The sequence below is a fragment of the Mustelus asterias genome, chromosome 2 (assembly GCF_964213995.1).
Source record: "Mustelus asterias chromosome 2, sMusAst1.hap1.1, whole genome shotgun sequence".
NCBI lineage: Eukaryota > Metazoa > Chordata > Chondrichthyes > Carcharhiniformes > Triakidae > Mustelus > Mustelus asterias.
This window is the reverse complement of record NC_135802.1, coordinates 74520355-74538177: the sequence shown is the minus strand read 5'-3', so window position 1 is coordinate 74538177 and position 17823 is coordinate 74520355. Positions and strand designations below refer to the sequence as shown.

Genomic DNA, 17823 nt, shown 5'->3' with positions numbered 1-17823 from the left:
TCCGGAGGAGTCCAATTCGACTCTTTCCTCTTCGGATGCACTGCGGATCTCTCTGTCGGCTGTTCCGGTTCATTGGCTGTCCCATTGTGTTCGTTGTTCATCACATCACATCACATTCATCACATCTCCACATCATTCGATCAGATAGCCAGTTACCTATCCAATCAGCCAACTTTCCCTCTATCCCACACCTCCTTACTTTCATCATAAGCCGACCATGGGGGACCTTATCAAACGCCTTACTAAAATCCATGTATATGACATCAACTGCCCTATCTTCATCAACACACTTAGTTACCACCTCAAAAAATTCAATTAAATTTGTGAGGCACGACTTGCCCTTCACAAATCCGTGCTGACTATCCCGGATTAATCCGCATCTTTCTAAATGGTCGTAAATCCCATCCCTAAGGACCTTTTCCATCAATTTACCAACCACCGAAGTAAGACTAACCGGTCTATAATTACCAGGGTCATTTCTATTCCCTTTCTTAAACAGAGGAACAACATTCGCCACTCTCCAGTCCTCTGGCACCATCCCCGTGGACAGTGAGGACCCAAAGATCAAAGCCAAAGGCTCTGTAATCTCATCCCTTGCCTCCCAAAGAATCCTAGGATATATTTCATCAGGCCCAGGGGACTTATCGACCTTCAGTTTATTCAAAACTGCCAGAACATCCTCCCTCCGAACATCTATTTCTTCCAGCCTATTAGCCTGTAACACCTTCTCTTCCTCAAAAACATGGCCCCTCTCCTTGGTGAACACTGAAGAAAAGTATTCATTCATCACCTCGCCTATCTCTACTGACTCCATACACAAGTTCCCACTACTGTCCTAACCTCACCCTGGTCATTGTTTTATTCCTCACATAAGAGTAAAAAGCCTTGGGGTTTTCCTTGATCCGACCCGCCAAGGACTTCTCATGTCCCCTCCTAGCTCTCCTCAGCCCCTTTTTCAGCTCATTCCTTGCTAACTTGTAACCCTCAATCGAGCCATCTGAACCTTGTTTCCTCATCCCTACATAAGCTTCCCTCTTCCTTTTCACAAGATATTCCACCTCTTTTGTGAACCATGGTTCCCTCACTCGGCCATTTCCTCCCTGCCTGACAGGGACATACCTATCAAGGACACCCGGTATTTGTTCCTTGAAAAAGTTCCACTTTTCATTAGTGCCTTTCCCTGACAGTTTCTGTTCCCATCTTATGCCCCCTAATTCTTGCCTAATCGCATCATAATTACCTCTCCCCCAATTGTAAACCTTGCCCTGCCGTACGGCCCTATCTCTCTCCATTGCAATAACAAAAGACACTGAATTGTGGTCACTATCTCCAAAGAGCTCTCCCACAACCAAATCTAACACTTGGCCCGGTTCATTTCCCAGTACCAAATCCAATGTGGCCTCACCTCTTGTCGGCCTATCCACATATTGTGTCAGGAAACCCTCCTGCACACACTGCACAAAAACTGCCCCATCCGAACTATTTGACCTACAAAGGTTCCAATCAATATTTGGAAAGTTAAAGTCCCCCATGACAACTACCCTGTGACCCCCACATATCCATAATCTGCTTAGCAATTTCTTCCTCCGCATCTCTATTACTATTTGGGGGCCTATAGTAAACTCCTAACAACGTGGCCGCTCCTTTCCTATTTCTAACCTCAGCCCATATTACCTCAGTGTGCAGATCCCCCTCGAAGTGCCTTTCCGCAGCCGTTAAACTATCCTTGATTAACAATGCTACTCCTCCACCTCTGTTACCAGCTTCCCTACACTTAGTGAAACATCTATACCCCGGAACGTCCAACAACCATTCCTGTCCTTGTTCTACCCACGTCTCCGTAATGGCCACAACATCGTAGTCCCAAGTACCAATCCACGCCCCAAGTTCATCTACCTTGTTCCGGATGCTCCTTGCATTGAAGTAGACACACTTCAACCCACCTTCCTGTCTACCGGTACCCACCCTTGACCTTGATACCTTCCCCAATACCTCACCACCCTCAACACTGACTTCTGGACTACAACTCCTTTTCCCACTCCCCTGACAAATTAGTTTAAACCCCCCTGAAGAGCCGTATCAAATTTCCCTCCCAGGATATTGGTGCCCCTCTGGTTCAGGTGCACCCCGTCCTGTTTGTACAGGTATGTATATATAACGGTCTCCCTTCATGCATGTTGCCTGTTACTTCCTCAAAGAATGCTAATAAATTAGTCAAATAAGATTTCTATGAAAGTTTGAAAGAGAAGAGATTTGTTGAAGTCCTGTTCACCCATCATCTGTGCTTGCTGATGTATTGGCACCAGGTCTGCTTGACTGGCTTCAATCTTAAAATTCTCATCCTGGTTTTCAAATCCTTCTATGGCTTTTTCCCTTCCTATCTCTGTAACATTCTTCAGCTTTACAATCCTGATGTATCTTTATGCATTTTGGCCTGTTGTGCAGCCCTTTTAATCATTCCACCAATGGTGGCTATGCCTTCAAATGTTTATGGCCCTAAACTTTTGAAAGCCTGCCCTGAACCTGCATTGTATCCTTTAAAATGCTTCTCAAAAACCCCTTTGACCAAGCTTTTGGTTATCCGCTCTAATATTGCCTTATGTGACAGGGTGTCTAATTTTATTTGATAACTCCTGTGAAGTGGCTTTGCACGTTTTACTGATATAAAAGTGCTATATAAATCCAAGTTGATTTTGATCTACCTGCAGACCTAATGATCTGAAAGAAACCTGTAGCATAAACATTCAAGTTTGTTGAAAATGTAAATTCTTGAGACAGTTGCATTGTTGGCAAAGCTAGCATTTATTGTCCAACCTTACTTTCCATTACAAAAAAGTGACCAATCATCTTGAACTAGTGTAACCTGTATTATGGTGTTCCCACAATGCTGAGAGAAAGTTCTAGGGTTTTGACTCATCCAGGACCAGGTGGTGTGCAACCTGAAGCAGACCTTAGAGGTGATGGGACTCCCATGCACCTACTACCCATGTTCTTTAATTGCTGGAAATAATAAATTTGGACGGTGAAGCCAAAATAGCTTTGGCGAGTTGCTGCAGTACGTCCTATAAGTATACACTGCAGCTATTTATAGTACACTGATGGTGAAGGGGCTGGGAGTTTGTTAGTGGATGAAGTGTCAAACAAGCAGACTACTTTGACCTGCATGGTGGCCAGCTTTGAAAGTTGTTGAAACTACGTTCAGCATGGCAAGTGGAGAGTATTTTAATCTCTATTCTGATTTGTGCTTTATTAGTGATGCAGAGGCTTTACTGAACTGATAAGTAAGCCAGTCTTTAAAAGCCTTACTAGCCACATTGGACTTCAGGATGTTGACTGTGGGGAACTTGCTGACCGCAATGTCATTGAACGATGAGGGAAAACAGTTAAGACTTGATCTTGTTGGAGATGGTCATTGCCTGGCACAAATGTTTCATACAAGGGATAGTGCCCAAATCTTTTTGCATGGCTGCTTAATTAAGAAGAATGTAGAATGGAGCTGAACAATGTACAATCATCAGAAAACCTCTGACTTTAGGCTGGATGGAAGATCATTGTTAAATGATGTAATGATATTTGAGCCGAGGACACTAACCTGAGGAACTTCTACAACAATGATTAATTCAAAATAATCGCAACATTCATTTCTTACTGGTTTTCCCCACTAGCACCAGTTTCATATATGGGCCAACATCAAGAGTATTACTATAATTAAGTCTGGACAAGCAAAGACATACAAGGATTTCAGCAATGGAACATCCCAAGGTGGGTAATACTGAAGAAATTGGAGTAGTCTTTGTACCATAGAGGATAGTGATTTCCAAACTATTTTTCAATGTAACCCTATTTTAACATTTGAAAGTTAACAAGGCCGCAAACATCTACAAAAACAAAACAGCAAATAAAGCATAGTAAAATTGTAAAAATCAATATTGTAAAAGTTAACTCCATAATAGGTTGTCTAAAGATTGTTAATTTAACTTGTGTAGAAGTCAATCCCAGTTTTCAAGGATCAAAGCCCAAAATTTCAGGACCAAAGCATAATCCTGGAGATGCTAATAATTCAATTTCATTGTAATGAATATGAATACTATTAAGCAAATGTTTAAAACATTTCTACATTTTGTTTTTAATTCAAATTATTAAAATCAGATTATGAAAATTAGTGTTCTTTAGTGGGGTTTATTTTAACCTTATTCCATTGCAACATTTTTGGGGACGAATCAAATATATAAAGCTCTCAACATTTTGTGCCAAGTTAATCCCAGCTTTTTGCCTAAAGTATTGGTTTCAAAAATCATATTTTACATGACTATAAGCCGTAATTAAAGTATGTATTACCAAATCAACATTTTTCATATGAAAATCTTATTTGTAAAAACAATTTTATGTACTCAATTAGAATTATGGAGAGCTTCACTGAAACCCTATAAAGCTTTCTATATTTGAGTGAGATTCAGTTAAATTTTTCTCTTCCCTAACACACACATACTTTGACCAATCTCTCTCAAAGCCCTCCCAGACTTTATCAACCCTTCTCCCATACAGACACCAACACCTCTCTGCCGCACACTAATCAGCCCCCAAGCCTTCCACATAACAGAAAACAAGTCTCCTGCAGCAGTGGAGAAACATTGTCAAACGCCAACAAACTCAGGCTGTCAGAGTTAGTATGTTTCTCCAATCCCATGCTCCTGCTCTGCCAATTGGCTATTACATATTAAAAATGTAATATTTTCCTTAAAACTTGCTATTCTTGTAAAATTCAGACCCCCATATTCTAATGGAATAAACTGGTGCTAGGAGGCAAACTTAGTGTCTGAAGTTGAGTTTTAGGTGCAGCAGAACAGAGGCTGGGATTTAATGAGGGTGATGGGGATCTTGACAAAGCCCCACATCACTTTTCTCCAGTGGCCCAAAGCTATTACATTCCAACCACTGCTTCCTGAGGCAACATGGGCCTTTTGTTTGATTTAACCCCAATAGGGTAGAAATCTTACTCTTGAGAGCTGCCAACCAGAGGTCAGGAGTTGTCCAATACCAGCAATGCTCCAGGAATGGTGACCACTGCTGGTCCCTCATTGCTGGGGCTGACAATGAGGGTCACTGATGGATCCTCAAGTGGAGGGTGGGTATGAGTTGGTGAGGAATGGGGGAAAAGGAGACCACCTGTGGCACCCCTCCCAGATGATGAATCTTATTTGCCCATGAACAAGGGACCCCAATCTGCTCCCTCCTTCAGTAAGCTACCGACAGCCTTAGAGGGTTTCCAGCCTCCCTGAAAGCAGAGGCTCCTGCACACTATTTGGTTGAATACCACCAGTAGCAGAAGGGCTTCATTTGGCCATTGGGCAGAAAGGCTACCTGATGACCAATGGAAGGTGGGATCTCCACTCTGCTCCCTCCTGCCTCTAAACTTGCCCCCCACAGCAGCTGGGAACATTAAAATTCTGAGGTTTGTCAACAAAGACAATGGCTAGGGAATGTGAGCAGAGTTAGAACCAAGAACAAGTTGCCCATGTAAGAAAAGTTGCCCTTGCTCTCAAGGATAATCTAGTAATATGTTGTTTTGACTAGGGTAGTCATGATGTGGAGATGCCGACATTGGACTGGGGTGAACACAGTAAGAGTTTTAACAACACCAGGTTAAAGTCCAACAGGTTTATTTGGTAGCAAATACCATTAGCTTTCGGAGCGCTGCTCCTTCGCAGATGGAGTGGAAATGTGCTCTCAAACAGGGCACAGAGACACAAAATCAAGTTACAGAATACTGATTAGAATGCGAATCCCTACAGCCAACCAGATCTTAAAGATACAGACAATGTGGGTGGAGGGAGCATTAAGCACAGGTTAAAGAGATGTGTATTGTCTCCAGACAGGATAGCCCGCAAGTCCAGGAGGCAAGCTGTGGGGGTTACTGATAATGTGACATAAATCCAACATCCCGGTTTATATCCTGTCCGGAGACAATACACATCTCTTTAACCTGTGCTTAATGCTCCCTCCACCCACATTGTCTGTATCTTTAAGATCTGGTTGGCTGTGGGGATTCACATTCTAATCAGTATTCTGTAACTTGATTGTGTCTCTGTGCCCCGTTTGAGAGCACATTTCCACTCCATCTGACGAAGGAGCAGCGCTCCGAAAGCTAATGGTATTTGCTACCAAATAAACCTGTTGGACTTTAACCTGGTGTTGTTAAAACTCTTACTGTGTTTTGACTAGGAGCAGAGGGTAAAGCATGTTTTAGGATTGTTCAATTCGAATCAAACCAAAGATATGACAGATTAACTTAGAGCCTTGATTCTTGCACGGAATGTCGAGGTGGTTGCGATAACGGAGACTTGGTTAAAAGAGGAACAGGACTGGCAGTTAGATATGCCGGGATATAAATGTTTTAGGCAAGACAGAGGGTAAGGTAAAAGAGGTGGGAGAGTTGCAATACTGGTTAGGGAACATATTACAGCTGTACAGAGGGAGGACACCTTGGAAGAATCATGTAATGAGACACTGGGTAGAACTCAGAAACAGGAAGGGGGGTAATCACTATGATGGGGGTGTACTACAGGCTTCCTAACAGCCCACGGGAAGTTGAGGAACGGATATGTAAGCAGATTCTGGACAGATGTGGAAATAATAGGGTTGTTGTAGATGGAGACTTTAACTTTCTTCATGTTGACTGGAAATCCCTTCGGGCTAAGGGTCTGGATTGTGAGGAATTTAAGTGTGTCCTGGAAGGCTTTTTGGAACAATATGTGCATAATCCAACTTGAGAGGGGGCTATACTGGACCTAGTACTAGGGAATGAGCCCGGCTAGGTCATCAAAGTTGCAGTGGGGGAAACCTGTGGCGAACAGTGACCACAATCCCGTAGGCTTTTGGATACTGACGGAAAAGGATGAGTCTTGTCCTAGGGTTCAGGTGCTAAACTGAGGGAAGGCTAACTACAACCAGATTAGGCAGGATTTGGAGGCTGTTATTTGGGAGAGGCTGTTTGAGGGTAAATCCACATTTGGCATGTGGGAGTCTTTTAAGGAGCAGCTGATCAGAGTGCAGGACAGGCATGTGCCTATGAAAAGGAAGGACAGGAAAGGCAGGATTCAAGAACCGTGGATGACCAGGGAAATTGGGTCTAGTCAAAAACAAAAAGGATGCATACATGAGATGAATATACAACAGATGAAGCATTTGAAGAATACAGGGAAAGTAGAAAAGAGCTCAAACAGGAGTTAGGAGAGCAAGAAAAGGGGTCATGAAATGTCCTTGGCAGACAGGATTAAGGAAAATTCCAAGGTATTTTATGCATATATTAGGAACAAGGTGGTAGCTAGAGAGTCAGTCCATTTAAGGACAAAGGAGGGAAATTGTGTGTGGAACCAAAGGAAGTGGGTGAGATCCTTACAGTACTTTGCATCGCTATTCACAGAGGGACACGTTGATTGATGGTGTCTCAGAGGGTTATGTAAACCCTTTAGAATAAGTCATCATTACGAAGAAGTGTTAGGTGAATTAAAAAGCATTTAGACAAACCCCCAGGGCCAGATGGCATCTATATAAATTACTGAGGGAGACGAGAGATGAAATTGCTGGGTCTCTAACAGAAATCTTTGTTTCTTCGTTGGCCACTGGTGAGGTCCCAGAAGATTGGAGAATAGCCAATGTTGTCTCATTATTTAAGAAGGGTAGCAAGGATAACCCAGGTAATTATAGGCCAATGAGCTTGACGTCAGTGACAGTGAAACTGTTGGAAAATATTCCTAGGAATAGGATCTATACACATTTGGAATTGAATGGTCTTATTAGCGACAGACAGCATAGTTTTGTACGAGAGTTCATCTCTCACTAATTTGAGATGATGACAAAAATAATTGACGAGGGAAGGGCTGTGGATGTTATCTACATGGACTTTAGTAAAGCATTTGACAAGGTCCCTCATGGCAGGCTGGTGGAAAAAGATTAAATCTCACAGGATCAGGAGTGAACTAGCTAGATAGATTCAGAACTGGCTTGGCCTTAGAAGACAGAAGGTAGCAGTTGAAGGGTGTTTTTCTGAATGGAGGTCTGTAACTAGTGGTGTTCTGCAGGGATCAGTGCTGGGACCTCCACTGTTTGCAATATATATATATATATATATATATATATATATAAATGACTTGGAAGAAAACGTAGGGTCTGATTAACAAGTTTGTGAATGATACTAAGATTGGCAGAGTTACGAGTAGTGATGAAGATTGTCAGAGAATACAGCAGAATATAGATAGGCTGGAAAATTAGGCGGAGAAATGGCAGATGGAATTTAATCCAGACAAATGCGAGGTGATGCATTTCGGTAGATCCAATTCAAGTGGGAGCTATAAAACAAATGGCAGAACCACCAGGAGCATTGACATACGGAGTACAGGTCCACAGATCCTTAAGAGTGGCAGCACAGATGGAAAAGGTGGTAAAGAAAGCATATGGCATGCCTGCCTTCATCAGACAGGGCATCAAGTATAAGAGTTGGCAAATTATGTTACAGCTGGTTAGACCACATTTGGAATACTGTGTCACCACACTACTAGAAAGATGTGGAGACTATGGAGAAAGTACAGAAAAGGTTTACCAAGATGTTGTGAGATGGAGGGTATTAGCTAAGAGGAGAGATTGAATAAACTGGGATTGTTCTCCCTGGAAAGACAGAGGCTGAGGGGCGACCTGATAGAAGTTTATAAAATTATGAGGGGCATAAATAAGGTGAACAGTTGGAAGCTTTTTCCTCAGGGCAGAAATGACAATTACAAGGGGGCACAAGTTCAAGATGAGGTGGAGGGGAAGGTTCAGTGGAGAAGTCTTTTTTACACAGAGGGTGGTGGGGGGCCTGGAATGCACAGTCAGTTACATTAGCCACATTTAAGACTGATCTTGATAGGCATATGAATAGATGGGGAATAGAAGGTTATAAGTAGTTGGTCTAGATAGGACAATGTGATCGGCGCAAGCTTGGAGGGCCAAAGGGCCTGTTCCTGTGCTGTTTTGTTCTTGTTCTAAATAACATCTAATTGTGTGGCAAGTTCCCTCAAGTTTGAGCTTGAGTGGGTCAAGGATAGGAGTGACAGATTTACAGGAAACAAATGTGGGGATGGGTGATGAAGTAGATTCACAGCAAGAGGTATTGTGATAAATGGGGCATTAAAGGCAAGCAGGTTAGAACTTGAGCAAGCTTGGAAGAGTGAGGGAAGAATTGCTGAAGGGTGCAAACCCTTTCTCTCTGTGTATTCAATCAAGAATACTTTGCAAATAAACATTCATTGCTTTTGTCCAATTAAAGCCAAAATTCACAAAAGCAGTTGTATAAAGCTTTATTTTTGGTACAATGCAGAGATGGTGGTTAAGAACATTGACCCCGGTCATGTCATGCAATCACAAAAAGAATGAGATGACAAAAACAGTTGCTTTACTAAGTTGCATAACAAGGAAAAAATATAACCTCAGTTTAGATAAGGCCATTGAAAAAGTTAAAGAAGCAAAGCAACTTTAAAATACATTTATATTGTATTTTACCAAGTTTACTGTAGCTACATCACATCAATTCTTCAATCCAAGTATTCTGATAATCTTTGAAATTGCTTACAAATAAATGACTTGTAAATTTCAGATGTATCTACATTAGCCATTAAAATGAAAGAGAAAGTAAACTGCAGACTTACAGAACAGGATGTTACAAGGATGATGAAACTCTACATACATTTAGTTAACTCTTCTGAAAAATGTAGAAATACAGCATTACATTTCAAATTATAATTTAAGTCATAGAACACAGCAACACTGCTCTTGACATCTCCAACTTAGAACTTGAAACTTTGAGTTTATAGAAAGACAATGGAGTATTTTTAAAATTTATATACTAGAATGTTACTGTCAACATGGGCTACTCAAATGGATGTCACTATATGCCACAAAATGTACAAAAGTAGCAAGTTACAAATGTACTAAAGTTTTGAAGTTCCATTGTACAAGTGTGTACACCACATGTAGAACAAGTCAAACAAAGCATTATTAGCAGAACATCTCAACATTAAGAAAATGAACAATGAAACATCTGACATCAACCATTTTTTTACCACCCCTACCCAAAAATATGCAAAAAAGTTAAGCTTGTCTAAGGTTTTAGTGAATTTATTGAAGAATTTCAAAATTTTACCAGTGGTCAGCATCTAAGACAGCAGTTTGAATAAAGCTCAAAAGTTCACAATCAGATCTTTATAATAACCCTGCTGTTGTTCTTTTGTGAACACCAACTCCATTTATTCAACTGGTGCTGGCCATAAATCTAAACTCTCTTCAACACACCAGCTTCCACCAGCACATTAACCAAGACAGACACCTTTACACCTAGAAAAAAAAGGAAATACAAAGTGCAGAGCAATTTAAAAGAGATTCACCAAGCATGAGAACCAAGATAAAGTCCTTATATTAATTAGAATGAGCAAATTAAGTAACACAAAATTGGAGGATTGCAATTTTACATCCGTGTTCAAAAAAATCAGTGATAAACGTAAGTGGATACATGGGGAGGCGATGGTCTAGTGGTATTAATGCTAGACTATTAATCCAGAAACTCAGCAAATGCTCTGGGGACCTGGGATGAAATCCCACCACGGCAGATGGTAGAATTTGAATTCAATAACATCTAGAATTAAGAATCTATAGATGACCATGAAACCCTTGCCGAAAAAACCCATCTAGTTTACTAATGTCCTTAAGGGAAGGCAATCTGCCGTCCTTACCTGGTCTACATATGACGCCAGAGCCACAGCAATGTGGGTGACTCTCAACTGCCCTCTGAAATGGCCCAGCAAGCCACTCAGTTGTACCAGCATTTTAAGGCAGCAGCCCACCACCACAGGCAATGGGATGAAGAGACCTTTGATTTTACATATGCAAGTCTTTGAAGATGGTAGCAGAAGTGGAATTAAAAAAGCATGCAGGATCTTTAGTTTCACAATGATCAGATCAAATCTTCCAATGCCAGGAACCTTCACCATTGTCATGAATTGGGACAGGAGGGTTGGTGATCAGAGGGTACAAATTTAGCAAAAGAACCAGAGGCAACTTAGCGATTTTTCTTTTGATGCAGCAAGTTATAATTTGGAATACACTGTCTGAAATGGAACTGCAAGATGATTTAATAGTAACTTTCAAAATGGAATTGGGTATAAACTTGAAGGGGCCATGGCCTAAGAGCAGGACAATATAATTAATGGAAGAAACATTGTCTCAGAATCTACCTGTCAAACCCCTCTCAGCTAATAAGATCAACTCTCTCATCCTTTTAAACTCCAAAGAGTAGAGGCCTAAACTGTTCAACCTTTTCTCATAAGACAATCCCATAACCCACAAATAAGCCGAGTGAACCTTCTCAGAATTGCCTCTAATTCAAGTATACCCTTTGTTAAATAGACCAAAACTGAATAGGGTACTCTGGGAACTGAATGATACGAAATGCTGGATTCCACTCTCCCTGAAAAGGTCAGGGGAGTCCACTGGGGGATATCAACCAGGCTAGGCATTTTGCATGGGCCATTTCTGTCACTGGTTAAATTCTGGTGGTGGCAGGAATTAACCCACTTAAGAGTCTCAACTGCCACCATATCCCCATCTTCAAACCCACTAGCATTGGGAGCCTTATATCCAGCCCCAGGTGTGATCTCACCAACACCCAATGATGTAGGAAGACTTCCCAACTTTTACATTTCACCCCTTCTTCCTAAACAGTTGCTGTTCCTGTACGTTAACTTTGAGGTTCATGTATGAGGATACCTCTGTGAAGTTTATTGATCACAAGTAGGCTTACATTTACACTGCAATGACGTCACTGTGAAAATCCCCTATCACAGTATTTTGTAGTCTCACTGTACTTGGATAATATTTTGCCTTTCTATTCTGGATAACCTTGCATTTTTCAACATGATACTCAACTTACCAAAATTTTGATCCACTCACTTAACCAATTTATGTCCCTTTGCAGCCTCTTTGAATTCTGCTCAAAACTCGCTTTCCCACTAATCTGTATATTAGCAGCAAATTTAGCTACTACATACATGGTTTCTTCATCCTAGCCATTAATACAGATGATATGGGATCAAGGGGTAGGAAGAGAAAGCGGGGGTGGGATACTGAAAGTGCGTGATCAGCCATGATTATATTGAATGGTGGTGCAGGCTCAAAGGGCCGAATGGCTACTCCTGCACCTATTTTCTATGTTTCTATAAATAGCTTAGACTGTCACTGATCCTCTGCTTGTTCACTTTCCATTCATTTATGGAAGGTCAACACCATTGACAAGGCCAGAATAAATCAATCATCCCTAATTGCCTTTAAAGTGGTGATGGTAAGTCACTACCTTGATACACTGTAGTCAATGTGTGTAGATACAGACACTGCTGTTAGGCGGCGAGTTACTCACTACAGAATTCCTAGCCTCTGGCAGGCTCCTGTACCACTGACCAGAAACTGAACTGGAACAGCCATATAAATACAATGTAAATCCCCAGGGTGTTGATAGTGGGAGATTCAATGGTGCGAGTGCCATTGAAAGGGGAAAGGTGGTTAGATACTCCCTCACTGCAGATGGCTATTTCCTGCCACTTACTGTGGTGGGTGACTGCCTGTGTGGAGTTTGCACATTCTCCCCGTGTCTGTGTGGGTTTTCTTCAAGTGCTCCGGTTTCCTCCAACAGTCTAAAGATGTGCAGGTCAGGTTGATTGGCCATGCTAAATTGTTCATTAGTGTTGGGGGATTAGCAGGATAAATATGTGGGGTTACGGGGATAGGGCCTGGGTGGGATTATTGTTGGTGCAGGCTCGATGGGCCGATTGCCCTCCTTCTGCACTATAGGATTCTATGCTACGTGCTACTTATTTCCTGCCACTGTTACTTGCTACTTATCAGCCCAAGCTTGAATGTTGACCATGTCTTGCTGCATGTGACCATGGACTGCTTCAGTATTTGAGGTGTGCATGATACTGAACACCATGCAAATATTGGCTAACATCCAGAATTAAAGGCTCTTCATCTAAATGCACACATAATTCATAACAAGATGGACAAATTAATAACACAAACAAACACAAATAATTGAGCATGCTCTGATAGCCATTACAGAGACATGGTTGCAAGGTGACCAAGTTTGGGAACTGAATATTCAAAAGCATTTGACATTTCATGAGGAAAAAGTGGTGTGGTGGCTCTGTTGATAAAGGATGAGAATAGTACAGTAGTGAGAAATATCTTAGTTTCGAAGAGCCAAATGTAGAATTAGTTTGGGTAGAGATTAGAACATAGAACAGTAGAGCACAGTACAGGCCCTTCGGCCCTCAATGTTGTGCCGAGCTTTGTCCGAAACCAAGATCAAGCTATCCCACTCCCTATCATTCTGGTGTGCTCCATGTGCCTATCCAATAACCGCTTAAATGTTCCTAAAGTGTCCGACTCCACTATCACAGCAGGCAGTCCATTCCACACCCCAACCATTCTGTGTAAAGAACCTACCTCGGACATCCTTCCTATATCTCCCACCATGAGCCTTTTAGTTATGCCCCCTAGTAACAGCTACATCCACCCGAGGAAATAGTCTCTGAACGTCCACTCTATCTATCCCCTTCATCATCTTATAAACCTTTATTAAGTCGCCTCTCATCCTCCTCCGCTCTAAAGAGAAAAGCTCTAGCTCCCTCAACCTTTTCTCATGAGACCTACCCTCCAAACCAGGCAGCATCCTGGTAAATCTCCTTTGCACTCTTTCCAATGCTTCCACATCCTTCTTATAGTGAGGTGACCAGAACTGCACACAATATTCCAAATGTGGTTTCACCAAGGTCCTGTACAGTTGCAGCATAACCCCACGGCTCTTAAACGCAAACCCCCTGTTAATAAACGCTAACACACGATAGGCCTTCTTCACGGCTCTATCCACCCGAGTGGCAACCTTCAGAGATCTGTGGATATGAACCCCAAGATCTCTCTGTTCCTCCACATTCCTCAGAACCCTGCCGTTGACCCTGTAATCCGCATTCAAATTTGTCCTACCAAAATGAATCACCTCGCACTTATCAGGGTTAAACTCCATCTGCCATTTTTCGGCTCAGTTCTGCATCCTATCAATATCTCTTTGCAGCCTACAACAGCTCTCCACCTCATCCACTACTCCACCAATCTTGGGGTCATCAGCAAATTTACTGACCCAACCTTCAGCCCCCTCCTCCAAGTCATTGATAAAAATCACAAATAGCAGAGGACCCAGCACTGATCCCTGTGGTACACCGCTGGTAACTTGTCTCCAGTCTGAAAACTTTCCATCCACCACCACCCTCTGTTTTCTATGAGATAGCCAGTTACTTATCCAATCAGCCAAATTTCCCTCAATCCCACAATCCCACACCTCCTTACTTTCTTCATGAGCCGACCATGGGGAACCTTATCGAACGCCTTACTAAAATTCATGTATAAGACATCAACTGCTCTATCTTCATCTACACACTTAGTTACCTCCTCAAAGAATTCAATCGCATTTGTGAGGCAAGACTTGCCCTTCACGAATCCGTGTCGACTACCCCAGATTAAGCTGCACCTTTCCAAATGGTCATAAATCCTATCCCTCAGGACCTTTTCCATTAACTTACCGACCACCAAAGTAAGACTAACCGGCCTATAATTACCAGGGTCTTTCCTATTTCCTTTCTTGAACAGAGGAACAACATTCGCCACTCTCCAGTCTTCTGGCACTATCCCCATGGACAGTGAGGACCCAAAGATCAAAGCCAAAGGCTCTGCAATCTCATCCCTTGCCTCCCAAAGAATCCTAGGATATATCCCATCTGGCCCAGGGGACTTATCGACCCTCAGGTTTTTCAAAATTGCTAATACATCTTCCCTCAAAACATCTACCTGCTCCAGCCTATCAGACTGTATCACACTCTCATCCTCAAAAACATGGCCCCTCTCCTTGGTGAACACTGAAGATTAGAAATAGCAAAAGAAAGAAGTCGCTGGTAGTTCGTAGGCCCCTAACAGTAGGTAAGCTGTAGAACACAGTATATATCAAGAAATAATGGAGACATTTAAGAAGGGTACTGCAATAATTGTGGGAAATATTAATCTTCATTTAGATTAGACAAATCAAATTGACAAAGGGAGCCTAGAGGATGAGTTCAAAGCATGTATTTGGGACAGTTTCTCAAGGCAATAGGTTCTGGAACTAATAAACTGTTTTTGACCTGATACGGCAGGATTAATGAATGACCTGAAAAGGATCATCCAAGCAAGAGCTATCATAACATGATGAATTTCACATTCCAGGGAAGATTAGAAAATTAGGGCAAGTCCTTCCTTTACTTCCACACACTTCATTTAGCAACTTGGAATGTAAGGTATTCAGCTCAGTTGACTTACCCCAGTCTAAACATAGCCAGCCTTTCCAGTAAACTCTGGCCATCAATTTTCACCCTATCCATTACTGCTAGCATCTATGCTAGAGGTACCTTTCACCCTTGAACTGTACCTAGGCGGTATCTGAAATATCTCCTCCTTAAAGATCACTCATAATTTCATTTAACTAAAGTCAGTCTTTGGCTCCATTTTACCCTGGGTAGATCCCTCTCGTTCCATTGAAGTTAGCCCCCTTTCTAATTTAGCAGTTTTACTTTAGATGGTTCCTTCCCCTTCTCCATTACTAATTTAAATGATATACTTACTGGTCAGGCTTATGCAACTGAAATTCCCCCACTGTTGGTCAAATTGGCACATCATATTTCCCAGCCCCAGATCCAGCAATGCCTCCTCTCTATTTGGGCTAAGATGATTCTGATCAAGGAAATACTCCTGAACATATTTCAGAAACTCTCACCTGTCTCTTCCCTTTAATCTCAACATTATCCCAATCAATATTTGGGTAATTAAAGACCCTCTTCATATCACTGCACTATAGTTTTTGCACATCTTGAGATTTTCCCACAGATTTGCTCCTCCTCTTTCACTATGGGGGTGGCACTGTGGTTGGCACTGCTGCTTCACAGCGCCATGGACCCGGGTTCAATTCCCAGCTTGGGTCACTGTCTGTGCAGACTCCGCACATTCTCCCCGTGTCAGTGTGGGTTTCCTCTGGATGCTCCAGTTTCCTCCCACAGTTCAAAAGATGTATTGGTTAGGCGCATTGGCCATGCTAAATTCTCCCTCGGTGTAACCCGAACAAGCACCAGAGTGCGACGACTAAGGAATTTTCACAGTAACTTCATTGCAGCGTTAATGTAAGCCTACTTGTGACACTAATAAATAAACTTCAAACTATTTGGAGGCCTATAGAATACCCCAGTAACATGGTTATAACTTTTTTTGTCTTTCAACGTCGACTAAATGGATTCTATCCTCATCCTCTCAAAAACATTCTCTCTTTCCAACACAGCAATGCCATCCCTAAGCAGGACTGCCACGCCATCTCTTTTTTCCCCCCCTTCCACATCTTCACTGAACAATTTGTATCCTTGATATTGAGCACCCAGTACTCACCATTTGTAAGTGATGTTTCCATTACTGCTACATTATTTTCCCACACAGCTATTCGTACTTATAGCTCACTAACCTTATTCATCACCGTTTGTGTATTTACATACCTGCATTTGAAACCTATCTTTGTATTCCTCTCAGTTCTCTGCTGCCCTCTACTTCTTCTCTAGTACCAATCAACACACACACAGAATAAATACATCTTATGCCTCCTCTCCACTTCCATATTCTGTTACCAATTTCATTTAAATCCTCCCCAACCATACTAATGCACCTCGCTGTTTTGAGGTTGGTCCGTGGATTTAACTGCTATGCATTTGTATACGGGAGAGAAAGAAATTGGGTTTTCAGAATAGCATGGCCGTAACCTGAGTTTTGTTCGTTGTTGTAAAGTAACCTGTGATCATTAGCAAGTCTTGCAGAGAAACAGATTAATGAACCAGAGAATAAAAGACAATAGAGTTAGAGCACTCCAGGTCAATGAACAATGGATGTACAGCACATATCTAGTGGTTAATGTAATGTATTGGACTGGCTCTGATCTTCAGGTCGTCGTTGGCCTCTGGTATAGTACCAGAAGATTGGAGGTTAGCGAATGTTGTCCCATTGTTTAAGAAGGGGAACAGAGACTTCCCCGGGAATTATAGACCGGTGAGTCTCACTTCTGTTGTCGGCAAGATGTTGGAAAAAATTATAAGGGATAGGATTTATAGTTATTTGGAGAGTAATGAATTGATAGGTGATAGTCAGCATGGTTTTGTGGCAGGTAGGTCGTGCCTTACTAACCTTATTGAGTTTTTTGAGAAAGTGACCAAGGAGGTGGATGGGGGCAAGGCAGTGGACGTGGTATATATGGATTTTAGTAAGGCGTTTGATAAGGTTCACCATGGTAGGCTTCTGCAGAAAATGCAGATGTATGGGATTGGGGGTGATCTAGGAAATTGGATCAGGAATTGGCTAGCGGATAGGAAACAGAGGGTGGTGGTTGATAGTAAATATTCATCATGGAGTGCGGTTACAAGTGGTGTACCTCAGGGATCTGTTTTGGGGCCACTGCTGTTTGTAATATTTATTAATGATCTGGATGAGGGTATAGTTGGGTGGATTAGCAAATTTGCTGATGACACCAAAGTCGGTGGTGTGGTAGACAGTGAGGAAGGGTGTCGTAGTTTGCAGGAAGACTTAGACAGGTTGCAAAGTTGGGCCGAGAGGTGGCGGATGGAGTTTAATGCGGAGAAGTGTGAGGTAATTCACTTTGGTAGGAATAACAGATGTGTTGAGTATAGG

General features: G+C 42.1%; 1 protein-coding gene across 1 annotated transcript in view; it reads right to left on the bottom strand.

Annotated features, from left to right (window-relative positions):
* Window positions 1-9319: 9319 nt before the first annotated feature.
* The window catches only part of LOC144508946 (uncharacterized), a 70400-nt gene continuing 61896 nt past the window's right edge, over window positions 9320-17823 (bottom strand). Inside the window, exon 19 of the mRNA XM_078237163.1 lies at window positions 9320-10368. Within this exon, the coding sequence (XP_078093289.1) occupies window positions 10307-10368 (62 nt within the window). The 3' untranslated portion in view covers window positions 9320-10306. The remainder of the gene's footprint in view (window positions 10369-17823) is intronic.